Raw genomic sequence first — 24,307 nt, 5'->3', positions numbered from 1 at the left:
GTGAGCAGAACCTTCCTCTGCCTGTTCCTAAGTGGTTTCTGGTTTTCTTTCAGCTTTTACAGTTACAACGTTTGCGACCTGCACAGCTTTTTGATTTTTTTAGACTTAGACTTAACTGTATTTCTTTAAAAATCCACAATAAAGTCTTTTCAACTGATTTCCAGCAGTAAGGAAGAGTAACTGTGCGGCCGTGTGCGCCGCAGCTCTGCGCGCCCGAGCGCCTTCTTCCATTCGGCTCACAGCCACAGCCACGCCGCCGCGCTGTACCTCCTTCGTACTGGGGCGTGGATTCAACCTAAGAACAAACCAGAGCTCCCAATTTAAACCCGATTCTAACAAATCACCCCAGAGACGAACCCCCCGCCCCCCGCTCCCCCACTCCGGGCTGCTGCGGGGAGGATTCCCTTTGTTGTGATGGTTTTTCCACATCAGAATGAACAGACGATCCCTAAATGCTCCCCGGGGATAGTTAAAGCCCAGACAGACTCTCTGTGGTGATCCGCGCTCAGTCTGCGCTCCTTTGGTCACATCCGGTGCCCACGCGGTGCCACAGCTCCGCCGCTGCTCCCCGCAGCGCTTCCCTTCGCCAAGACACGTTTTCTTTTCTCTCTCTCTCATTATACCGAGGACAAAGCCTCCCTCCTTCACCGCTGTCCTCCGCTGCCCGGCGCAAGCATGACCCCCATGCCACTTGTCTGATGAGAGGCAGCAAGTCCGGCCACATCACAGCGCGCCGTCCCCATCGCTACAGCAACGAAAAGGGCAAACAAAAGCGCAACAAGACAGCGCAACGAGCGCCGTGGATGCGCCACACCAACTGCTCCGCGATCTGCGCCTTCAAGCGGGATAATTACTCACCCCGCTTGCTTTACTGTACAACCAGAGACAACCAGAGCATCGACGTGTCAGCGTGCCAAGAGGCCACACACACACTCACGTGCCCCCCAACACCCTCACACACGGACAGCTGTAAACACACAGGAGAGTAACAGAAAGAAGACATGAAGCTCCTACCTGGCTGGAACATACTTTGAAAATAAAAGATGACCAAAATAAAGGATCCCAAACAAGTGGCAAAAAGCATCCGGCATATCCTGCTCATCCTCATCAGCTCGCCCAGAGTCTGCTTCATCAGGACGGAGAGGCTGCGGGCTGCGGGAGGGGGGACCAAGGGGAAGCTCCGGGGGCTCTGCTTGGTACTGATGAGGACTGTTCGCCGGTCAATGAGCCAAACGCATCCAGCTCGGAGTGTACCACAGCGGCGCTGCTGGACGGGTGTCCGCCCCCCCACCCACCCCCCTGCTCTGAGGAAATGAGCTCGTCCACATGTGGGCTCTCTCTCTCTCTCTCTCTCTCTCTCTCTCTCTCTCTCTCTCTCTCTCTCTTTCTCTCTCCTCTCTCTCTCTCTCTCTCTCTCTTTCTTTCTCTCTCTCTCTTTCTCTCTCTCTCTCTCTCTCTCTCTCTCTCTCTCTCTCTCTCTCTCTCTCTCTCTCTGAGGTCCTGCTCGTTCAGCTCTTCTGTTTTGCAGAATTTTTTTTTCCTTATTAGTTGAACATATCTACCTCTACAAACTTCTAAATAGATAAAATGGTTACTTAAGTCGTAAAGATATAAAGTGAAATAAAACAGTACATTTACATGCCAAAGTTCTGAAAGTTACAATTAATAGGATTATTTAGAAATAGAAAAACAGCAAACAGGATGTGAGCTTCAGGAAGGCGTCTTAAAATGAAAGAAAAAGAAAAACGTGAACTATTGTCTGAGTCAAGTTCAGAACATTTCAGCATCAAGGTGGTTCAAAGTGCTTTTCATAATACAGTCACCAACTATGAAACCAACAAAAAGCATCCCATTTTGACATCAAGCAAGTATACATCAAATAAGTTGATCAATGTTTCACTTACTTCTAATCCAAGGCAACTCTCATCATCAGGTTGGTTTTAGCCTTTTCCTTTTTTTTAGTTTGGCTTATTACTTAAAAAGCAGCGAGTCAAGCTGCTGTCAGAATACTGCCAGGATGTTTTTCAGAGACAGACTAGAGCAACAAGAGGATGATACTGGACACAACCAGGAGGACCGAGCTGACACAGCAGCCGTCGCCTGGCAACCTGGCCTGGAATGTGCTGCTACTACTCACAATTTTTGTCACTTAAGTTGGCATTAACATTTTGTAGATATCTCTATGTTGTCTTTAGAAACTTTATTGCTATTTGGATCAATCGACTTAACAGACTTATGCTAAGTTAAAAAAAAACAACATAGTTCTATACCTGCAGCGTTGGTAGTATTTACAGCAAGGACCTGAACTAAATGAATTCCAGTAGGATCAAGTAATAATAAGTCCAAGCTTCATCTACGATAACATGACCTTTGCCTGTCAAGAGGAAAAAAAAGAGTTAAGCCAAAAATAAAAGATTTTAAAAAATCCACAAAGCTCTTGATTAACTGGTCTGTCTCTGTTCCAATTCAGGAGATTTGGATCTTGACTAAAAGATTCCAGAAACCAGTAGTGGCAGATAACAAAACTAATGGTGGATAGCACTGAGCTATGTCGTGCTACTCAAATTATTTAGTTTAACACAACATTTGATGTGGAATATATGTGTGTTACATGAGTACTTGGGTCACTGGAGACTGGCTCTTACTATTTGGATTAATGGTGTGTTTTCTAATGAGGTGGAAGCTAAGGGTCAGCTGGTAGCGTTTGTGCAACTGATTTGAATTCCTACTGGGAGCTTCCCTTTGAAAGTTTTCCAGGGACGTCCCACCGGGAGGAGATCCTGGGACAGACCCAGCTCACACTGGAGGGACTGAACCCTTTCTTGCCTAAGAACACCATTGGGATTCAACAGAAAGAGCTGGAAGGCGTTACCATGGAGACGGAGTTCTGGGTTTCCCTGGCTCCTGGACCGAGTGCTTCAGCAACCCAATCTGAGATGAATGAAAGACAGCGACTGAACCAAAGTGAACTGACCTGAAGGGGGGTCAGGTTTCAGAGCTGCATGTGTTGTGCATGGACATGTTCTAAAGACATGACAGCAAAACTAATGATGATTATTGATTATTACCAACAGGACTGGTTGTTACTATTTAACCACAACAGATGAACTTCTGGCTTTCAGTCTCGGTAGAAGATGAGGAGTTGAAACAAAAAGTACACCTACATTTATGAATCAGCTGCTAAAAATATGAACTTCTTTCAGATTGATTGGTTACATGTTAGTACAAAAGCAAAAGAAATGTTGTGTAAAAATATTTCCTTCATACATTTTGGTTTTTGTCCTCAAAGACAGTCTCCCCGTTTTCTCCTGTCTGTCTACTCAAATTTAAATACGGATCTTTAAACATGTAGTAGTTAATTTATCCCAAAAACATTTTCACAATTTTTTCTACTTGCAGTATTTCTGGGACTTTTATGCTAATTTCCCAGCCACCTCCTGGTTTCTGCCAGTTGGTGAAGACGGATGTGTGGAAATTCAGAGAATGAGCAAGAGGACAATACCGATGGTAGACACAAGAAACGTTTCCCAATAACTTCATCCAATCATAAGAAATGTTCTGTTCTGTTGCATTGTTTGCTGTTTCTCGCTACATTTGTTGCACATAAACCTCACATACAAAGCAGCCAGGATGTGAAAAGGTTTGCAGCACAGAGGAGCTGCAGTGGTTGTTATGAGCCGTCAGTCACAGCAACAACTCGGCACTGTGTCTGACTTCTGTTGATAAGAAACTGAATTGACCTTCATAAAGGCTCCGTTCACTCGGCTGCTCTGCAGCATGAATGTCTCTGCTGATATGTTTCAGATTCAGGTTTCACAAACAAGAACTCTGGTAGCCTCAGTCAGCATGAGGCATTGTTAGTGGCAAGACCGCATCGCTGCATGAATCAGCTCACATCCAGTTCATCAGCACCAGCTTCCTCCAACCATTTTATCTTTGTGCCATTTAGACAAAGTGATGCGTTATCTTGGTATAGAACATGTGTTTCTAGATTCTCCCTTGGCACAAATTACAGTAGAACAAATATAATTTATATACATAACACCAGACTCTGGACCTTAAGGCATTAGGTTTTATTAACTAATTACATAGATCTAAATGCATTTATAATTTCAATACATTTAATCAATTTTTGTTTACATACCAAAGTTTATGGCTGGAACATTTGTAGTGCAATACCAGAAAAGACTATTGTTGTTCACTTTGTGCTAAAAGCAGTTAGTCAATCAGTGAAGGTGTTCCAGCCTAAAATCGCATCTTAATGCTAACCATGTAGCAGCAGCACAATGCTAATGTCAGCAGCTACAGTCCACATTTATGAAGAAGTTCCATGAATGATCAGGAGTTCCTGAAACTCTGGAAAGATGAATGGATAGAATAACACTTTGCTCCAATCTGAGGAATGAAGAGTCAAAATGACAGATTAAAAACAAGAAGCTGTTATTGAGCTCATATGTCTGTTTATTCAATGATTTAGCAACAAAAGGGGTTTTTGAATTGAAAATGTAGCTTATTCTGGTAATGTCTAGTTTTCAATCAAAATGGGATTAATTACCTTTAATAAATCTTTTATAGACCCTGCAATTAATTTCATTAAAAAAACAATTCTAGTCCAACCAATGTAAAAGACCATATTCCCTCAAGCTCTGACTAGACCTTCTCTGTTTTAGGTCAGTTAAGTTGACCAAAAATATTTTTATTTGCCAAATACCAATTTAAGTTTATTCAAATCTGGAACATGACATAATATTTTCTTAGTATTTTGGCTCATTTTAAACTTCAGTCAGATTTTCTGGGTTTCCTCTATTGAACAAAGAACCAAATTTCACCCAGGTTTTCAGTGTAGTCCTTCAGTCATTTCATGAGCCTCACATTTCCATTGTGTTTGAAGGTTATGTATGTTATGTGTGCATACATGAATTTTGTGTCTACTAGAGTTTTAAAATCTTCTCCACATTCAGCTGCAGGACCACCTACACTCTGAACACTGTCCAAGGGCAGTGGGCATTGATGGATGGACCTCATTGTAAAATGTTAACCTTGCTGTGAGCCGTGCACAAGGTTTTAACAGAGCTGCGCTCTAATGGAATTTTTTTAGCAGATGCCAAAAGAGAAAGCCCCTTGGAAGTTTTTTAATTAGAATATTTGCCTTAGAAAAAGCAGGTCCGATGCTGAGATATTCAACAAAAGAGAGTAATGTGAACATTTTTTATGTTTTTAAAATTTTGGTTACCATCTGCAGGATTCCTGCAGAATCCCAGGAGGCAAACAGGTAAATGGAGTGGGCCAAGGGCCGAAATGAGCGTGGATCTGTGGTGGGTGGGGGGCGGAGGGCTTAAACTCTCAATTTGTCTGAGACACTAAATTTACTGATGAATATTAACCAGTTATTTGATGATAGAGGCTGATAAAGAATATGAAAGAAACTTGTCAAGATCCCCAGCCTAATGCCTAAATATACTGTAGATCCAGCATATCTCAATAAACGTGAAAACAATAAATTTGATTCATTTTAATCAAAGATTCTGTTAAACTGTGGTCTAGTGTCTGAGGTCTGAGGTTGTGTTTCTCTCTGACAGAACAGATCGTCTGTCAGCAGCTCGCCTGTCAGATTTCACCAGGCAAACTGTCCTGCAAACCATTTCCACTCCTTCCTGCTTCCTTGCACCAGGTAACTATGCCTGACAACAGGATGATGCCTTCGACTTTTCCCCCTCTTTGTGAAGATGTTGGGCCTTTGCTGGGTTTGTGTCAATGACGTCTGTCCTCATGTGTCCTTATGTCCAAAGAAATTCCTCTGTGGGACTTTAAGTTCAGCTGGAAATAGCCTTCAGTTCTCAAGTCATTTTGTGCTAAAATATCAAATTCTGATCCGTCACTCAGTTCAGTTCAGCTGAGATAGAATGAAAAACAATTCACAGAACACACTGAGGCCACAGAATAGTAACGTACCCAGGCGAGGCGCAGCAGAAAACTGTGATTTCCACCCCGTTGATCTCAGGATAAACACAATGTTGAAAATGAGACGCATCAGAAGCGACACATAAAACTCTCTTCTCGTGAACCTGATGTTTTGTGTCGTCTGACCACCATGTGTGGCACATTTCCGTCTGTAGAAACGAAACAAAGCACAGCTGAAAAATGAGTGATTGCAGTATAATCCCTCTCATGAAGCCAACTGGGAAATAACAGAAAAAATAGTTTATTAGTTATCACAAGTTTGGCAGAGAAAATTTGTAAAATGCTTCTTTCTATCTTGAGTCAACTCTGACAATAACTTCTATGTGTGATTTAATTATATGCAAATGTGAACTCACAATGAACTTTCCAAGGAGGAAAAGCTGTTATGTAACTAAAGTGTGTAATACTAATAACACTGATGGGAGTCCTTAATTTGATTTGAATGTGTCCAATAGCTGCCATCACTTCACTACTGTACATGTTTAGTAGTGAGCATGTTTCCAGATATTGTCACTTTTCTTTTTTTCTTTTGCCTGAAACAATCAAACAAAAAAATCACCTCTTTCTTTATTGGAAAGAAAGAGGTGATGATTTTTTTGCCATTATTTTAGGAAGGTGATGATATGAAATGACACAACACTCTGCTGGCCACAGTGGTTTGGCCAGCTTTCATCAATCATACAATCAATCACACAAACTAGGTCGAGTACAGATTTTAAGCTTAAATTTAACAAGGGCCACAATGTGCTCATTACGGGGCCGAGGATGGCATCTCCCAGCCTGCAGCTCCAGCTGGATGTCACCATCGTTTGGGATCAGCTCAGCGACTAAAACAAATGCAACCTGGATTGTTTTTATTTTTTGTTTGTTTCTTTCACTGAACATAACGCAAGAGCAAAGAATTTCTAATCCAGTCTCAGTCTGAGAACAAGAGTGTCAGAATGTGATCAGAGACATATCACACACCTTCAGAAAGTGGTCACAGTGGATATCAATAAACGTGTCATCACAAAAGCGCCAGCACAGCAAGAGGACTAATTACAGCCTGAAAACAAGCAGACATCTGTTTCTGAGGGAGGACAGCCTTACAGTATGTGGTGAAGGCATGTCAGCTGCTTTACTTTCTACAACAGTCAAAACATAGCAGAGATGAAACACACACGCACAGCCCCCGCTCACCCACACACACACCCCCCCAAACGAGTCCAAACCATTTGATCATGGAGATGAGAGGCTGGCTGCTTGATTACTAAACGTTTGAAATAAAAAACACCCAGAATCGGGCGTGCCATGGTGGCGTAAGGGATAGCGCGACCATATTTGGAGGCCTTGAGTCCTCGACTTGACCGGCGAGGGTTCGACTCCTGGACCGGCGACATTTGTCGCATGTCTTCCCCCTTCTACTTCCCCCTTCCCGTCAGCCTACTTTCATATAAGGGACACTAGAGCCCACAAAAGACCCCCTGGAGGGGTAGAAAAAAAACAAAAACACCCAGAAACAATTCACTTTTCAAATTAGTAACATTTATTTAGGTCCATATGAGCTAGAAGAGAGAACAAGATTGCACAGTTGTATTAATCATTCCAAAATAAAAAAGAGAAAGAAAATCATTGTAACCAATAACTCAACATATTTCACTCCCAATAGTGGGTGTGTCATTTGAAACAAAGTAAAAGCAGTAGAAAGAAACTTGCATTGACAGCAGTGAGAACACCATGCTAGTGAATCTCTAGAGGCACATGGAGGAGGAGAGGCTCTTATGAACACAGCAGCTCAGACACACCTGCTAAGATGGCTGCTTTCTGTGATGTAGTAACATGACACCCTGATGAATCCTCTAAAACTTTTTCAATACTTTCTTTGCACAACTAAACAAACAAAAAAGAGAAAAAACCCTGAAATCTGATTAGTAAAATCAACACACACACACAAAAAAAGTGAAGCAAAGTGGTGACAGTGTCCTGCTCTTGGGTTACTTTTCTTCAGATGGAACTGAGTATTTGTGAAGGCAGATAAAATTACAAACCGCTCCAAATACCACTTCTGTCTGCTAGACGGCTGAAGATGGGTTTGATTTTTCAGCTTCACAGTGAGACCAAGCGGACGTGCAGACTGCAGAAATAAATCCAGCAGATTTAGCTGATTTCTGCAACATGAAAGTCAAATTATGTCAAAAATTATGTTGCCATTTCCTTTACATCTTTCCAGCAGTCATTTCAGCAGGCTGTGTAAACTTGAGAGCGCCTCTGATCGTGTTGTAGAAGCCTCAGGTCTGCTGCTGCTGTGGCAGCTGTCACCTAGAATCAGCTCCCTGAAAAAGGTGAGCTCCACTGAAGAGCCTTCAGATGGAACTCACCTGGGAAACGAGAACAGAACACAAAACTGCTGCTAAGTCAGGTTATGCTGAATAAAAACGGCTGTTTGCTGGTATGCAAGTAAACACCGTGGAAACAGCAACGTAACCGCCATAGGGGACGCTCAGTTTGCCCCTTCGCCATTTTGTTTTGACACAGATGCTATTTATCTTCTATAACCTACTTGAGGTCAACTGTAAAGAAATATGGTTATGTCGCGTCAATAAATGTCTTATGTGATTTTGGTTCCACCAGGGTTTATAATTTCACAAAAGCGGCTTAGAGCCAAAAGAGGGTCAGAACAAAAATCAATGGAATGGGGAGTGAACTGATCAATCGGACCTGATTTTCTTAATTTTGGGAGATCAGTCGATACACGAGAAACCGATATTATCCACCTTTGCACAGATCTAAAAATCAGCTACTGTCCATGTTGCTCTACTGTGACACCAGGCAACGGCTGTTGCGACTGTCGCTATATTTAGCAACTTTACAAATAAAAATAATAAATTGGTATAGGCCAAAATCAAAGGTCAGACTTTTTAAAGATCGGTGATGGGCCAGGAAAAAACAATCGGTGCATCTCTAGAGAATAATATCCAGTTTGAAACTACACCAAATTTGAGCTTTTTGTACAACTATGTAGCTGCACTATTCAAAAATACCAACCAACCAACTGAAATGAATTTAGATTTTATTAATAAGGATGTCTAAACTGGCGAAGGGGTGAACTGGCATCCAAACATCCAAACAGAAACTAGAGTATTTCCTCTTCCTGCTTAGACACAAAACAAGAACACACAATTTAATAACAGAGACTGTAAGGTTTATAAAACTGACAAAAAATAAAATATAGAATATAATTAATGAAATTTAAAGCATAAACAGAAATTTACAGACAAACAGCTTTTTATTTCTTCTTCATCTGATTGCTACATATGCTAATGATTAATAATGTGATAATAAATGAAATATTTATTTGAACAGAGGTGTTATTTCACAAGGCATCATGAGAACCTTCAGTAAAAGTACCATGTGTTACCAAAAAGATGTTTGGGGTCACTAACTTTCCTCTTCCGTAAGCAGAAATATTAAACTGCATAATTCTGCTGTTTTTGCAAATGTGAGAAAAATATTCATTCAGCCAGCTGACCAGCAGTTGCTCAGCAACAGGTGGAGGAGGGACTCTTTAAAACATTCGCAAACCTTGATGTCAGGACCCATGCGATGAAGGCGGAATGAACCTGTGGGAACAGAGGTGTGTGTGTGTGTGTGTGTGTGTGTGTGTGTGTGTGTGTGTGTGTGTGTGTGTGTGTGTGTGTGCGCGTGTGTGTGTGTGTGTGTGTGTGTGTGTGTGCTAAAACAGGCTGAATAGAGGATGTTAGCTGGCTGTTCCGGTTTCAGCCGATTCGGTCACAGTCGCTGCTTTAAAGTTCTCTTTCTCATTCGGCCGTTGCGGTCTTGGCTTTTCATAGGGAGTTTGTTTTGGGATTACTTGTGTGAAAAAAGTTCCCAAAATTTGCAAAATATTTCCAGTTCCTCGATGAGAAGGAGGCCATGTTTTCGTTCTCCTCTCGACACAACTAGCAAAAATAAAACTCAAATGCTTTGGTACAAAAGATGCAGATCAGAATGGCTGCAAAAAACCCAACAAAAATCTGAGTCTTAAGTTAAGAGTATGAAGCCTTCTACATGTAAGAAAACAAGGCAGAAGAGGAAGTGAGTCTGTATCCCAACTTGTGGACAAAGTTACACCCATAATGTGAAGCGGCCGTGAGAGAACGAACCGGGTTCCATCAGAGCAAGAGGGCGCTAGAGGGCGCTAGAGCTGGGTGTTCCAGCTGTAGCGGCTGGCTCAGTCCCCTACGTCGCTGTCCTGGTCTCCGATGAGCCACAGGAAGTGGAAGCTGAGCGCCAGCAGCGCCGTGCCCAGCAGGTCCCCCAGAGCCGTCAGGTAGGGGATGGAGAAGCTGTCGGGGTCTTTGCCACTGCGCCACATGGAGTGAACCATCCAGTCTGCTATGGACAGCAGCAGCAGCACCTGAGGACCAGCATGGACAGTCTCACTCACAGGAAACTTCCTGCACATATAAAACTCAACATCTTCAAAAGACCACAGGTTTTGAAGTCAAATATTAAGTTTTGGAAGGTGCCTGGCTCTCTGGAAGTACCTAAAGATTAGGGTGATGGCAGGAAAGCCTTCTAAACTCAAAGGCTTAGAGATGACCATTAAAAATAAATCTGAAAAATAACAGCAGAAATTCACAAAAAGTTGCTCAGCCACTATAAGAGTTGCAAAGATTTGTCAATGATTATTAAGAAAGCGTACAAGTGATCTTCAACATGCCATTTTTTGATAAAGTAATTAAAAATAATTTAATTTCTTTGTTGTATTTTTTTGAGAAATCTAGTCAGAAATGTATTGGTGTGATGAAAGTTATTCTTAATTAGCTGTAGGAACATTCTCAGGTTCAGCTATATGCTGCCTCTGGGTTCCTTTATAACTAAACACAAGATTTCTTATTAGTGCTTAGCAGATAATATAAAAGTCTAACTGTTCAGGAAAACAAAACAAACAATCAAAGCTGGTTGAATTGAAACTTTCTTGACTAATCTAACCTGAGGTCATTTTATTTGAATAGGTTTTCATTCACACTCGGCTCAGAGCAACAAATCTTTTGTGATGTGGTGATTGATGAATCTCACTCACACCAGATCATTTGTAAAATCAAGCTTTTGGATTTCAGGAGGATGGATATTGTTCAAGATGGCTGTCTTTTTTAGCCCTTTGAACTAATTATTGCCTTAGCTGCTGCTAACCGTTTTATGTGTTTAGCATTAGCAGAGCTAAGATTCTTGTTTAGTGAACTTAACTGTTTGGTTAGCTGTGACCACTAATGGCAATTGGTAATTTTATCTTAAAAATCGGCCACCACCTTGAATGTTTCAGTGGCTAAAGTTATTTTTGTTTCGCTTTGTTTGGGGGAAAAAAGCAAGCCCAGGGGAACATAAGTTAACGTCTTGTATCCACATACTCAGTTATCTGCTACACTGGAGAGAGAGCTCAGGTTTAATAACAAGATCCACAAATTAACTAAAGACAATGTGTCTTAAAGTGTTCTCACTTAAAAAAATTCAACTACACTGTGAGGTGAGGTTAGGTCAGGGCTTTAGCTCTTGTTACTATGGCTGAAAGGAAGAAGTGTTTCAAAATGCAGCCCAGAATAGCACAAACACACAAAACTGAAATAAGAAAGTAAAGCCTGGAAGCAGAGTTATGATAATTGTTATTCATGATTTAAGTTACCGGACCAGGAGGGATGATGGTGACAGAAAAAAGGAAAGTCTATTAAAAGATAAGGGTATGTCTATAAATTAAAAGAAAATGAGCTGTCAAGACGGTTTGTAGTAGCATAATTATCAAAACAAAACCACATTGCTGTCGGTGATCAACACCGACGGGTAGAAAACATGCAGGGATGATGGTGTCAAACAGCAGGGAGAACTGATTGTAACGATGTATCATCCTCTGTGCGAAAATACAAGAGCTCCGAGTGCGCTGACAGCCTTTCATGGCTTAAAAGATGAAGGCATTTCACTGATCTAATATGAAATACTGCTTAGAAAAATGCCGTCCTGCTTTGTATTGCAGGACTCTTTAGAGACGATATGATGAAAGTGTTTTAGAGATGTAACCTCTGTCAGACTAATAAAGAAGTGTGGGCCAGTTAGAAATTTTCAGCAAAGTTCCTTTCTGTCTTTTCACAGTGACTGGAGGTTCTTTCAAACCACCCAGCTTCAGGAAACCGTCTCTGCCTTTGTGGGAGTTTCTATAATTACCCTGGTGGCAAGAAAACATAAATACGCAATGAGGGCGGAGATGTAAGAATTGCAGTAATATGTTCCGATTTCTCGGTACCTGTGAGAATACGGACAGCTGCATTTAGCAAGCCAGTGAATAGTCCTGTCAACTTGTCACAACTGCAGCGATTTCTATTTCAGAGTTGCTCTTTGATTGGAAACCTTCAAAGTTCATCATTTTCGAGGGATATAAAGCTCATTTAGTAACAGCCATTCCTCGTTCCTTCCTAAGAACACAAGACACCAAGAACCTCAAATCTCTCCGGCTAAAGCAAAGAAACTTCTGACCAAAACGAAGGTGTTCACCCATATCATATCATATCATATCATATCATATCATATCATATCATATCATATCAATGTGTTGGACCTCCATTTTACTCATCAAACCGCATCTCCCAGTGTGCCTTGCGCAAGACACCATATTTGTTGGCAAATAAGTTAGCTTCAAAGGTAGCGACGTCACTCCATGGAGGCCACGGGGCCACACGCGTATGCGGTTCATTTTTTTTCTAAGAACTATTCAAAACCTTCACATCGTTACCAAGAGAACTATGAAAGAAATACTATTTGTGTACCCAGTTTTCTAAGTTCCTGCATGGCAGTTTGCCTCTAGAAGCCCCTGAAACTGCTCCTTCAGTCGTCAACGACGTGGTTTTTCTTTTGAAACAATGGTAGTGCCGACTCTGCCAGATCCCGCCAGCTGGCCTGCCAGACCACAAGGTTTGTTTTTTTCATGGTCTTGCAAGATCCCTGCACACTGCCTCAACCTGAGCGACCGAGCTCACCTCATAGTAAGACTTTGTTTTTCTATGTCTCTAGGCTGAAATAAGGTCTTTCTTTTATGTGTTTGTTTAATGCTTCTTGTTAAAAATTAGCTGATTGGATGCTGTGAGATTCTCAAGGTGATTTGTTGCTGTGCTGGTTTAAAGCTGCTGTGTGTGTGAGATGTTTGGATTCAGAACATAGTTTGAATCTGGCACTGTGAGCATCCACTGGCTTTCACTTTCTTGTTGCCTCAATTGTCCATTGTTGCTTCCCTTTGTTCACACACACCTCGCTGAAGACTAAGTGTTTTTGGTTCTGTTCCTGGTTTGATAAGGGTTTAACAAAACCATGTGTTCTTTGTCCCTTTATTAGCTGAAAACTAAACAAAACCACATGTTGCTTTGTTCTCTTTACACACACATTGGTTACCATGGAGAAAATCAGTAGATAGATTATGTATCGGTAGATAGAGGAAGATGTTGTTTAAGGTGTCATGTGATTATGGAAAATGTCAAAATTATAGACGCTGATGTTGGATGAGAAAACCTTCATCCCAACAGTTTTCTCTAGAGCTATAGTCAGGACTCAGTGCAGGCCCTTCATATTCCTCCATCTCTCTGTGGATGATGGAGGAACTGGTGCAGTCACGTCGAAACAGCTAAAGAAATATTCTCCCAAAGTTGGGAGATTAAAGTTAATATGCTGAAGCATTAAGAATTCTTTCACTTAAACTATAAGTGACTATAGTCCAGGCTTGGTGCCAATCCTTCCCATTGCACCTAGTGATGTATACCTTGGATGCAGTTGCTCAGCCGTGGAAACATGTTCATTAAAGCTCTACGTTGCTGAGCTAATCCGAAGGGCATCTGAAGTTTGGAGGTGTCTGTATGCTACACTGCTTAGCACTGGGTGGCCCTGCACTCCAATCCTTCTTTCAGGAAAAAGACGAAGTTGAGTTGATGATCTTCCTAATTACATTCACTGACAGTCAGTCAGCAACTTATTTCTCCACTGACTGTAGAAGTGGTGAGAAAATGTGACCTGTGAGATGGGAAAAGTGTTTCTATTCCAGTTTTGTGAAACAAATCCATTTCAATACACCTCCCCTCAAGCCCCCCCAAAAAAGAACATTAGTAGAACTGTGACTGTAATATTGCAGCTTTTCCCTTAGAGCTGGTTTAATAGAAACATGTGGTTAAAGAAGACAATCTTTCAAAGTAGCTAAGAGATGCTGTAAACTGACTCAATATGAGTCTGTTTTAATGGAGAGCCAAAGTTAGCTCAGTGCTGTTTGTTCTGTCAGGTAAACCAACCAGCGCCACATGGATCATTTCTGACTGAACGCTCGGCGTTAACTGAATTAGCAGTCACCCTTTTCCCCTGAACACTTTAATTCTGCAGAGCGCGCTGCGTTCAGGCTCCTAATGAGTGTTATTCTGTCTCTGTCTGCACAAACACACTGATGACAAAGCAGATTAAGCTCTAGAAGAAAGACGTGGTGCATATTTTAGCTTCCCCCTCAAAACTGTAATAAAGCCATTGCTTTTAAGCAATGCAGACAGATCCAAAGCAGAATTCAGCTTTGGAATTTAATGAGTGAACTGATCAATATTCTGTGTTTAGTTTTTGTAAAGGCTACAATGTCAAACAGGCTGGGTGCAAGCTTCTTTTCAACTTACAGCCCTCTCCCTGTCCCCTCCCACTGATGTTCCATCAGTGACTGTGAACCTCAAAGCAGCTCTGCTGGTAATGGAGCCAATTGATTTGTAAAGTCTCCAACTCCTCTGCAGCCTGCATAACATCCTAATGTACCGTCTCTGCATTAAAGATTCAGGGGCACAGCGGGGCAGAGAAAGAGCTGGACACACACACACACACACACACACACACACACCCCAACACACGCACACACAGAGCAGCTAGACTGTTAGCATTCCAAACACTACGACAAATCACAGTGAACCTGAATAAGTGAAAGCAGTCATTCATAATTGAATTCTCTCGGCTGGAACTACCCAAAACTCCGAACAGGTCAGACTCCTTCTGTGAAGTTGTGTGGAAGCACACAACTTCACAGAACACACAGGGGTTTAATGTTTAAAGAGCAGACACACACTCACAACTCATCTCAGCTGAGGCTTTTGATAACCTCAGGAGAAAACCCATGTTCTGTGTAAAATTCTTTTCTAATACTGTGCTGACCTGTTGAAACCTGTCTATCAGCGAGTAGTGGTTGTTGTCAAATCATTTCCTGCTTCCTAATTCTGGTAAAACAGATTTAAGGGTCACCTTGAAAATCAACAAGTAAGGAGCAGATAAAGAACTTGGGCGTGTGGTTTGACCCTGGTCTCTCTTCTTGAAAAGAGAAAACAAGAACTGCCTTTTATCACCTTAGGAACGTCGCAAAAATATAAGTTTTATTTTTTTGAAAATGCTGAGGTTCTTCTCTATGCATTTGTGTCTTCACACATCAGCTACGGCAAAGCTCTGTGTTCTGGGTTACCGAGGAAACGTTTTAGAGGTCTGCTTGCATTTGAGCCAAATCTGGGAAATACGTGTATAGTGGCCCAGGGCCGCTGTCCTGCAGTTTTTAGATGTGCCACAGATATGTACAAAACACTGGAATAAAATGGCTTAATTACCTCCTTCTTGTGTAGATCAGTTCTCCAGAGCCTTAATGATCTAATTATTCTATTCAGGTGGTGCAGCAGAGGCACATCTAAACGTTGCAGGGCACCGGCCCTTGAGGACTGGAGTTTGACACCCCTGCTGTAGAGGGATGACACTGGACCACTGCAACAATTTAAACATGATCTGGTTTGTGCCAATGGCAAAAAGCAAAGTCACTCCAGGTTTCGTACACTTTACTTACAGTAAGATTTAAGTACTTTTCAAGCATTTTCAACGTAATTTTCAAACTCTTACAGCACCACACTTTGGAGATAAAAACAATACAACTGAATTAGAAAAGAACGTTTGGAAAGCTAATGCTGAAGAAAACTCATATCAAGGCCGGACGAAAGTTCACCAAAAGGCATAGAGATAAAACTGTCAGACTCTAAAAGTTAAAAAGTTGAAAACGTTCTGAAAAATGAAATTTCATTTCTTGCCTTAGAATAATAAATAAGTTGTTAAAAATTAATATTAAAACTGGGATAAGGAAGGTATAAAAAAAAACAGGCAATGAACATTATTTGACAGCTGAAATTATTGGTGAATTTTAAATTGTGCCGTCAATCGTTATTCTCCATAAAGACGCAAATTTGCAACTGTGCCTTTTAATAAAGTCCTGTCTTTTATAGCAGTGGTTACTAAAGTCTAGATTCTAATCCACATCAGACAAGTGATCTAGTCCATCATTACCCGATTAAGACCTTATTCTAAGAGCGCGCGCAGACAGCCATGGTATAAGAAATCCTTGAATCTCCTTGGCAACCATATGCAAACATTTCAGAAAGAGCTGGAGTTTTTAAAGAGACAAGAGACCCAATCTCAAGACATTAAATATCGACGTCAAGTTTCTTTTACGTCATTTGATATATATATATATATATATACATATATATATACTGAAAACAACACAATTCACTGTGTGTAAAATGGCACTATGTGCTTGGAAAAAAATAAAAAACATGCTGCCCCTTTATGGCTGTGGTTATTTATATTTAACAACAACAGAATCCCATGGGACTACTCAGTGAGCCTGTTGCTATAATGTGGAGATGCTCACCTGCAGCAGAGCAGCAGCCAGGTAAACGGACATGAAGATGGGGGTGAGTGTGGTGTGGCCGCTTTTCATCAGGTGGATGGTGTAGAGGAAGATCAGGTGGCCGGGGATCCCCAGAAGCAGCAGAACCTGAGCTGAGCGATGATTTGCTCCTGAGAAATTACAGGTTGAAGAAAAGGAAGGTTAAGGTTCTACATCTGGGGAAGGACAGCTGAATTATACTGGGAGACCTGAAGCAAACAGCTAACAGTTACTAAAGAAAATTTCTGCTCTGCACACAGTAACCTCAAGAAGTAACAGGATTGGTCTCTTTAATAAGGTACAAACACTGCAGGAGTTTTCAGTCACCAGTGACACAAATACATTTCTGAGCCCTGGAAGAAAATTAGATTCATGCTCACTCAGAGGAGCTTTGTTTCAGATTGTGGGAGGACGATGGAGCGTCCAGAGAAAGCCCACGCAGTTTCTTTTAACATTTGGACGCTTATCAGTACAAAAATTAGAATAAAAGCACAGAGCTTTCTGTTTGGTTCTGATCATGTTCCTAAACTGAAATCTCTGCAGAAGCTGACAGTTTTTGCTGCAGACCCAGATTGTTGCAGTCAATCCTTGATACACTTGTGTGATTCACTTAATGTATCATAAACAATGCATCACTTTAGCTTTGTCAGCATAGTCTCAATTTGAAATATTTGTCAAAATCTGAACTCGTGATCCAATAACAGGTGAAAATATCAAAAATCATGACGAAAATCAAAACAAAATCTGTGCAACATCGTGAGATTAAAACTGAGTGATCTATAAGCAACTAATGAATGGGAACCAGATCCAGGGCATGATACTGCCACCACCGTGCTTGACATCACCAACGTGCTGAAGTTGACACTCATGTTACAGCTCTTAGCTGAAAGGCTCAATAAAACACACTAACGTACTTAAAATTAAATATTGTATTTAAGTTATGTGCAAACCCATTGCACAAATTAGAAGACCATTGAAAAGTACATTTATTTTAGGAACGTAATAGTTACTATACACATATTATATACATTAATTACACAGTTGAATATTTGAAAGCTGTTAATTATGATTTTCCCCTTACAGCTACTAAAATTGTGACATTTAAACTTACTCATTTAAGTAATTACAATGTACTTAAATTAGTTTAGATGCAATAACTCTTTAAATGACTGAGTTTAAAAAACAAACCCTTGAGGAAAAAAACTGAGAGAGACGCAAATGACGTTTAGGTCATTTGTTCACTATATAAATATTGAGTATCATACACCCTACAAACTTTATTCATACAGATGAGCCCCATTCTGCAGAAAGATTTCATCAATTGTAAGATAATCATAAAAAACATTAAACTGCTTATTTTATTTGAATTTTTTATTATAAAGTTCTACATTTGAATAAATAATTAGTTTTATTTTAAAGGAAGATTCAATGAGCAGATATCAGGGAAAAGTTCATGTTGAAAGCAAGTCGATGTTCTCAAAGTGTTCTTAAATGTACTGTTTTCACCAAATGATCCAATTTCAATTATTCAAAAATGTTAATATTGACCAAAGTCATTTTGATTATAGTTTATTCCTTAAAGCATCTCTAACCATCTGCCTTTGCTTGGCATGAAGATTAAATATGTCCCTGTAAATCTGGATCAAAGCTGCATACTAGGACTGTGTGGATGAAAGCTGAAATTCATTTAGTGAATTTAGCCTCAGTCTGTCTTGGACATAATTACTTTTTCTGGGAGTTGGAGTTAGTCTGACATTTTATGAGCAGAATATTAAAGTTTTGTCAGACTTTGTCCTCATCTGTCCTGTGACCTTCCATCTATATAGCTGGATGGACCTTCCAGCTGTATCCAGCTTTGGCATTATAAACACACTAGCTGTGTTTCTGCTACAAATGTGCACAAAACTTTGTCAATATTCCGCTAAAGTCAAAAAAGCACAAATTTGCAATTACAGTGTTTCCGTTAAATCAGAAAGCGCAATTAAAATCACACATGAGTGAGATTGTTCTACCGATAAGTCATTAAAAAAACATGCTGCGCCATCATCATCCAACTACTTCCTGCCACCTCCTTTATGGTTTTGGCCAGTGGCAACATCTACCTGTTGATCATGTGACTTGTGTGATGAGAAAAAAAAACAGTCCATTATAGTTTTGCTAAATAAATACATTTTGATACGGCCAAAAAAAAAAATCACCTCATTCTAGAGGCATTGTTTTTGAAATTGGTGTTTCCATAAATTTTTTTTCAAAATGTAAATAAAGCACAGGGAATTATTGATTTTCAATTTTGGGTGAACAGCTGCAAGACATTGCAGTTTAATTAAACGGTAAATTCTTTGATTGAGACGAAATGTTGATAAAATGTTCTGAAAGGCTTAACAACAACAACTTCAAGTCCCTTTCTGCTGCCGGCAGCATCATTCTCCTGCTCTGGCTCACTTCTGGTATTACTAGTATTTTGCAATATTTTGTAGGACAAACAACATAACATAGTATGTTCTATCAGACCTTTTAGTTGACTGATAGATCAATTAATGACTATCCTGATATTAAACTTAAAAAAAAATAAATAAATTATATTGTCAGCTGGTAGAACTAGTTTAAATCTGTGCCAGTTCTAAAGTATAATCTGCATGCTTGTTACCACATCACATGAGAATGAAGTGACCAGTGCAGTTGGTGGCTGGACTGACCTGTGCCACAGAATGTGCGGCAGGGGTAGTAGCAGCCCTTGGCCTCGTCAGGAACTTCTCCCGGAGCGCAGTGGAAATGCAGGTGGGTAGAAATCCTGCTGGCCTGGATGGCCACCAAGTTTCCTCCAATACCTGCACAAGACAGACAGGTGGGTCATCAATGGCTGAGACAAAATAGAACAGTGTAAATGATCTAGAATTTCTTAAAATGACTATTTTCTATAAGAATGAGAACAACATCTCTAAAAAGGTACAGCTAATAAAAAAGTTTGGGTTTTTTGCATGTTTTTATGCAATATTTGCGTAGCATTTCTGCAACAGAATGTTTCAGTTTCCATAAATGTTAAAATGTATGCCCTGCAGTTGAAGAAAATGTAAAAATGAGCTTTTTATTGATTTTTTTTTTTTATTGAAAAAGAGAGGGTAATTCTTTAAAAAGGGAATATAGTAGATTTCTAAATCTACTATACTTATAGTAAATCTACTATACTTATCTACTTATAGTAGATTTATAGTAGTATATCTAATAGATTTATAAATCTACTGTATATAAAAATTGAGGTCAGTGGTTCTTGAACATTCATACAGCTTTTGAAGCTCTAATCAATTTGAATTCAGCTGAACCGAAGGCAAGAATGGTTTTTAGTTTTAAAGGTTGCTGACCCCGAAATACACCCTATGTCTTGAAATTTAAGAAAAGTTTGAGATAGCAAAAATATTCAGATTTTTCTTATCCCAAGTAAAGGTATCCTGAAAGATGCCTGTTTAAGAATTTGGAAATATTGCAGGATGGAAACAGTTAAAGTTTTAATAGTCCATCTATTGTAGCTCACCTGCTTATCCAGAAATACACCAAAAACACATATTTGTTTATGTTTATTATGAACAAGTTAAAGGTTTTACAAACTTTAAATGGCTTTTGGAACTCTGAGTCTAGACCTTTTAGATCTCTCATTTTTAAAGGATCGACTTTAAGTCAAGTAACCTTTACAGTTAAATCACCATCACTGATATCAACTGACTGAAAAATGAGGAATGAACTTTGTGATGGCATTCCACTTCCAACATTTCAACTTTGCAGTTTTATTCACTCAATACTGACCTCAAGACTGGTTCATTCACAGACAAATGACAGGTCTATTTCTTTAACAATACCAGTTAATAGGAAAGAACATATTAATATTTTAGAAACCTTGCAATTATAGTTTAATTTAAGATTTTGAAGGTGGGTTGCTTCATCATCAATACATCATCCCAAATGTTTATCTGTATTAATCTTAAAGCTTTAACAGATCAGATCAAATAAGTGATCTTCTTTTAATACCTGATGCTTTATTACCGAATGTGAATTTATATACTAATGGAAATGCATGTCAGCCTCTTATCATTTTCAATCTGAATATAACACACAGCACAAAGAAACACTGTAAAATATTTGAAAAACACCTGAGGAGGAGGAATAAAGTGACTTTCATGAGAGAAAGTGATACAGAACGAAAATAAAAGACAAGATGACAAGCAAAGATTAAAGCCTGAGCTGTGTCTGGGAGCAGTCAGGAGGCCACATACACTGCATGACTGAGCAGGATTACAGCAGGTTTCACAAAGTCATATCAAAGGCTTTCTAACACCTGAAACTCAATGCATTTATTTGACTAATAAAATAAATGGAACAACAAGAAATGAATCCAGCCACAAAATCAGTGAAGCCTCCAGCCTGTCAACAACCAACAGGCTTATGAATGTTTCATTAGCTTGATGCTTGATGTTGTTCAGACCACAAAGCATAGAATTAGATTGAATAGATCTGTCCTTATGGATTGGGAATATTGCCACCAATACACAATCTAAAATTTTTTTTCAATATCAGGACTGATATAGACATCAATATAGATCAGATCAGAGCATCTCTACATTTCGGATGCTATATTAGAGAAACTGGTGAAGTAATGACTACTCAGAACTGCATTTATGATACTGCAAGGATTTCTTGCAGAAAAATTAAAAGTAATAGATTACTTGACAAAAGCTATAGAAGCAACACTGAGGTGTGATGTAAACCCAGATAATAGGAGGAGCTCCCAGCGCTAACACCTGGAGAAACAAAGCTACAGTTTGCTCTGGATCCACATGTGAATAAAATAGCAAGTGTAAACCATAGCAAGGTAAAATATATGAGTTTTTCAATTTTTCTTTTCATTTTACAACTCAGGTAAAAACACACACCTGTGCTGGTTTGTATGCCACTTGAATCTACAGCGCTGAGACCAAACCAGAAACCTATTTGAACCAAATTATGGGTGAGGAATGCGATGGCATCCAGCAACAGTGTGTGACCGTGCTGGTGACCAGCTTGAGGAATGTATGGCGCTACAACACATTACAGAGGCCAATGTTTGTTCAGCTGGGTAAATTGCTACCATGTCTTGTTTCTTCTAACACCATTAATCATCCAATCAGATTCATCTGTAGATGAAGCAGAGCGGCGTTGGTGGGAAGGTTTTTCATGGCCGCCAGCATAATCTTACTGCTCAACCCACAAATATGTTTTTCCTTACAAATGTGGCTTTACTGAACATTTACTGCCAAAAAGTAATGTTACAATAAAGAAGTAATCAGCTAGATAGACGTCCTTTCTTTTTCTGCTGCATTTGCACTGAGGACTCTTTCTGAAAATCTTTTATTTAGAAAAACAACCTAAAATGATCATGACATTTTTTTTCAACCATATCAGGTAAGAGTCAGACATCCATTTATTTGCTGTGTGTGTTTCTTTTCTTTAAGCCACAGAGTGTTTTAATCAGCAGAAACGAGACTAAACACCCTCAGGGTTTTTCCTCCGCTTGTCATCAGAATTTTGAAAATGATGGAGATTTAAAAATTTGCTACAACACAGAAACTGATTATATTCACGTGCAGGCCCCTCCCTGGAGACCTCAGATGTTTGGCGCAGATACTGTCTCAAAGGAAAGCAGCACAGAAGAAGAATTCTCTCTTTCTCTCTCTCATTAATGCTACTTAATTAAAAGCTTATCTCTTGTTGTTAAGGTGCCAAAAGAACAGACAAGCACAGCTCCGGCTGCTAGCAACGGGACGTGAAAAAGGTCCAGTTTAAACTAAACAGATACACAGAAAGCAGCCGACTGCCAGCTCCAGTCTCATTAGGTAAAGTTTCTACAGTTTTTTTAAGCAGGGGTTCACTAAGCAGGGCTGCTTTCCCCGTTTTCACATCCACCATCACTCAATGTTCGCTGCACTGCACAAGATAAATGGCCTCTGTGTCCCTGGTATCCATCTTGTCTAGAAACTATTTGTCTCCATCTCTGTTCTCGGGGTCAAAGACTGCACTAATTAAAACAAAGGAGGGAGATAAAGGAGACAAACAACAACAGAGAAACTTTCCTCGACTCCAACTTTCCTCAACTGACATCATCACTTTGATGTCAGCTCGTAGGAACGTCGTGTGTGAAATGAATCGATGGAATATAAGAACAGCTCAAAGTAGGGTTTCATTAAGGCAGCTCCTAAAGAGGAAAACCTATAAAACAGCAGCAGAATTCTGGTTTATCATCACAAAAAGCAGGTTCTAATAACTAATAAGGTCTTAACCAGACAATGATCCAAAACACACCTCCAAATCTACTCTGGCATTCACGCAAAGGAACAAGTAAAATGTTCTGCAATGGCCATCCCAGTCACCAGACCTGAACATCATTGAACATCTGTGGGATGATTTGAATCCAACTGAACTGGAATTGTTTAGTAAGGAGAAATGGTCCAAAGTACCTTCATCCAGGAGGCAGATACTCACTAGAAGCTACAGGAAGAGTATAGAGGTTGTTATTTTTGCAAATGGAGGATCTACTAAATATTAATGTGATTTTTCTGTTGAGGTGCCCAAATTTTTGCACCTGTCAAATTTCTTTCTCTGTGTATTTTGCACATTTTCTATTTAATCCAATAAACCTCATTGTACTGCTGAAATATTACCGAGTCCATCAGTTATTTGATACATCAGACTGAAATATCTGATCCAAATACCCACATACTTGGAAATGAAAATTAATATTATCAGGAGTGCCCAAACTTTTTCATATGATAACCCAAAAGGGCAGTCAGTACTCACCGTTGATAACTGGGGTGTATACTACAATGCCAGCTAGGTTAGGGTCAGACACCGTTTTGCCCAGAATGAGTCCTCCGATACTGCAACACACAACATACACAGATTAACTGATGGTGTTATTTTTAGCATTAAAAGGGCAAAAAGAAAAATATAAAAGAACAAAAATAGAGAAGAAAAAGTTTTATCATTTGTTGACTAGGAGGTGAATGTGGAATAAATAAAAGATCTGGTCTTCAAAAGATTCTAAAAAGAACTCAACCTTACATGACCTTACACACACAGATGTATAATTCAGGTATATCTGTTCAGTTTTTATGCTTACTGCTCATATGTACTGTTATCTGCAACAGATTTTCAGTTTATTTACAATCACTGTGTGTGGTTATCTCTCAGTCATTAATTAAATCTAAACTTCCCCAAACTGGAAGAGATTAGAAATCAGTTTAAACGCTGAGAGAAGTTCATGGTTGGAACACCTGGTTGCTCTCCAAGCAGGAGAGAAACCTTTTCTCAATAGCAGGAAAACACAGAACCTTTTAAAACATGGTTCAGCTACTGCTGGTAGGGTTCTCCTCCAGAGTTACTGGAACAACAACCTTTCAATAGCCGTTTTTCCATCAACATTTTTTTCTAACGTATTGCATTAGAAAAGGTTGATGAAAATATGAAATACCATAATACTTCTATTTCACAAAAATGTTTTTCTGCTCGTTTGTGTTTTAATGCACCAAAGGGAAGATGGAAACACATTTTCTGAATATGTTCTGAGGTAATTAACTTTCCCCGCCCAAA

The 24,307-nt window shown here is 39.8% G+C and overlaps 2 protein-coding genes across 3 annotated transcripts in view; both read right to left on the bottom strand.

The window, feature by feature from the left end:
• chst11 (carbohydrate sulfotransferase 11) overlaps positions 1-1,265 on the bottom strand; it is a 63,233-nt gene extending 61,968 nt beyond the window's left edge. The window contains exon 1 of one of the 2 annotated variants that reach the window (XM_023349839.1): positions 1,015-1,265. In XM_023349839.1, the coding sequence (XP_023205607.1) occupies positions 1,015-1,132 (118 nt within the window). In that variant the 5' untranslated portion in view covers positions 1,133-1,265. The remainder of the gene's footprint in view (positions 1-1,014) is intronic. The other variant, XM_023349840.1, reaches the window with a different exon arrangement.
• Positions 1,266-7,463: 6,198 nt separating this feature from the next.
• slc41a2 (solute carrier family 41 member 2) overlaps positions 7,464-24,307 on the bottom strand; it is a 30,666-nt gene continuing 13,822 nt past the window's right edge. The window contains exons 8-11 of the mRNA XM_005808145.2: positions 23,516-23,595; positions 19,390-19,521; positions 16,676-16,824; positions 7,464-10,357 (exon numbers count right to left, since the gene is read on the bottom strand). Of these exons, the coding sequence (XP_005808202.1) occupies positions 10,172-10,357; positions 16,676-16,824; positions 19,390-19,521; positions 23,516-23,595 (547 nt within the window). The 3' untranslated portion in view covers positions 7,464-10,171. The remainder of the gene's footprint in view (positions 10,358-16,675; positions 16,825-19,389; positions 19,522-23,515; positions 23,596-24,307) is intronic.

This window comes from Xiphophorus maculatus, chromosome 17 (genome assembly GCF_002775205.1).
Source record: "Xiphophorus maculatus strain JP 163 A chromosome 17, X_maculatus-5.0-male, whole genome shotgun sequence".
Lineage (NCBI taxonomy): Eukaryota > Metazoa > Chordata > Actinopteri > Cyprinodontiformes > Poeciliidae > Xiphophorus > Xiphophorus maculatus.
The sequence above is the reverse complement of the archived record's forward strand: the minus strand, read 5'-3'. Positions and strand labels throughout refer to the sequence as shown.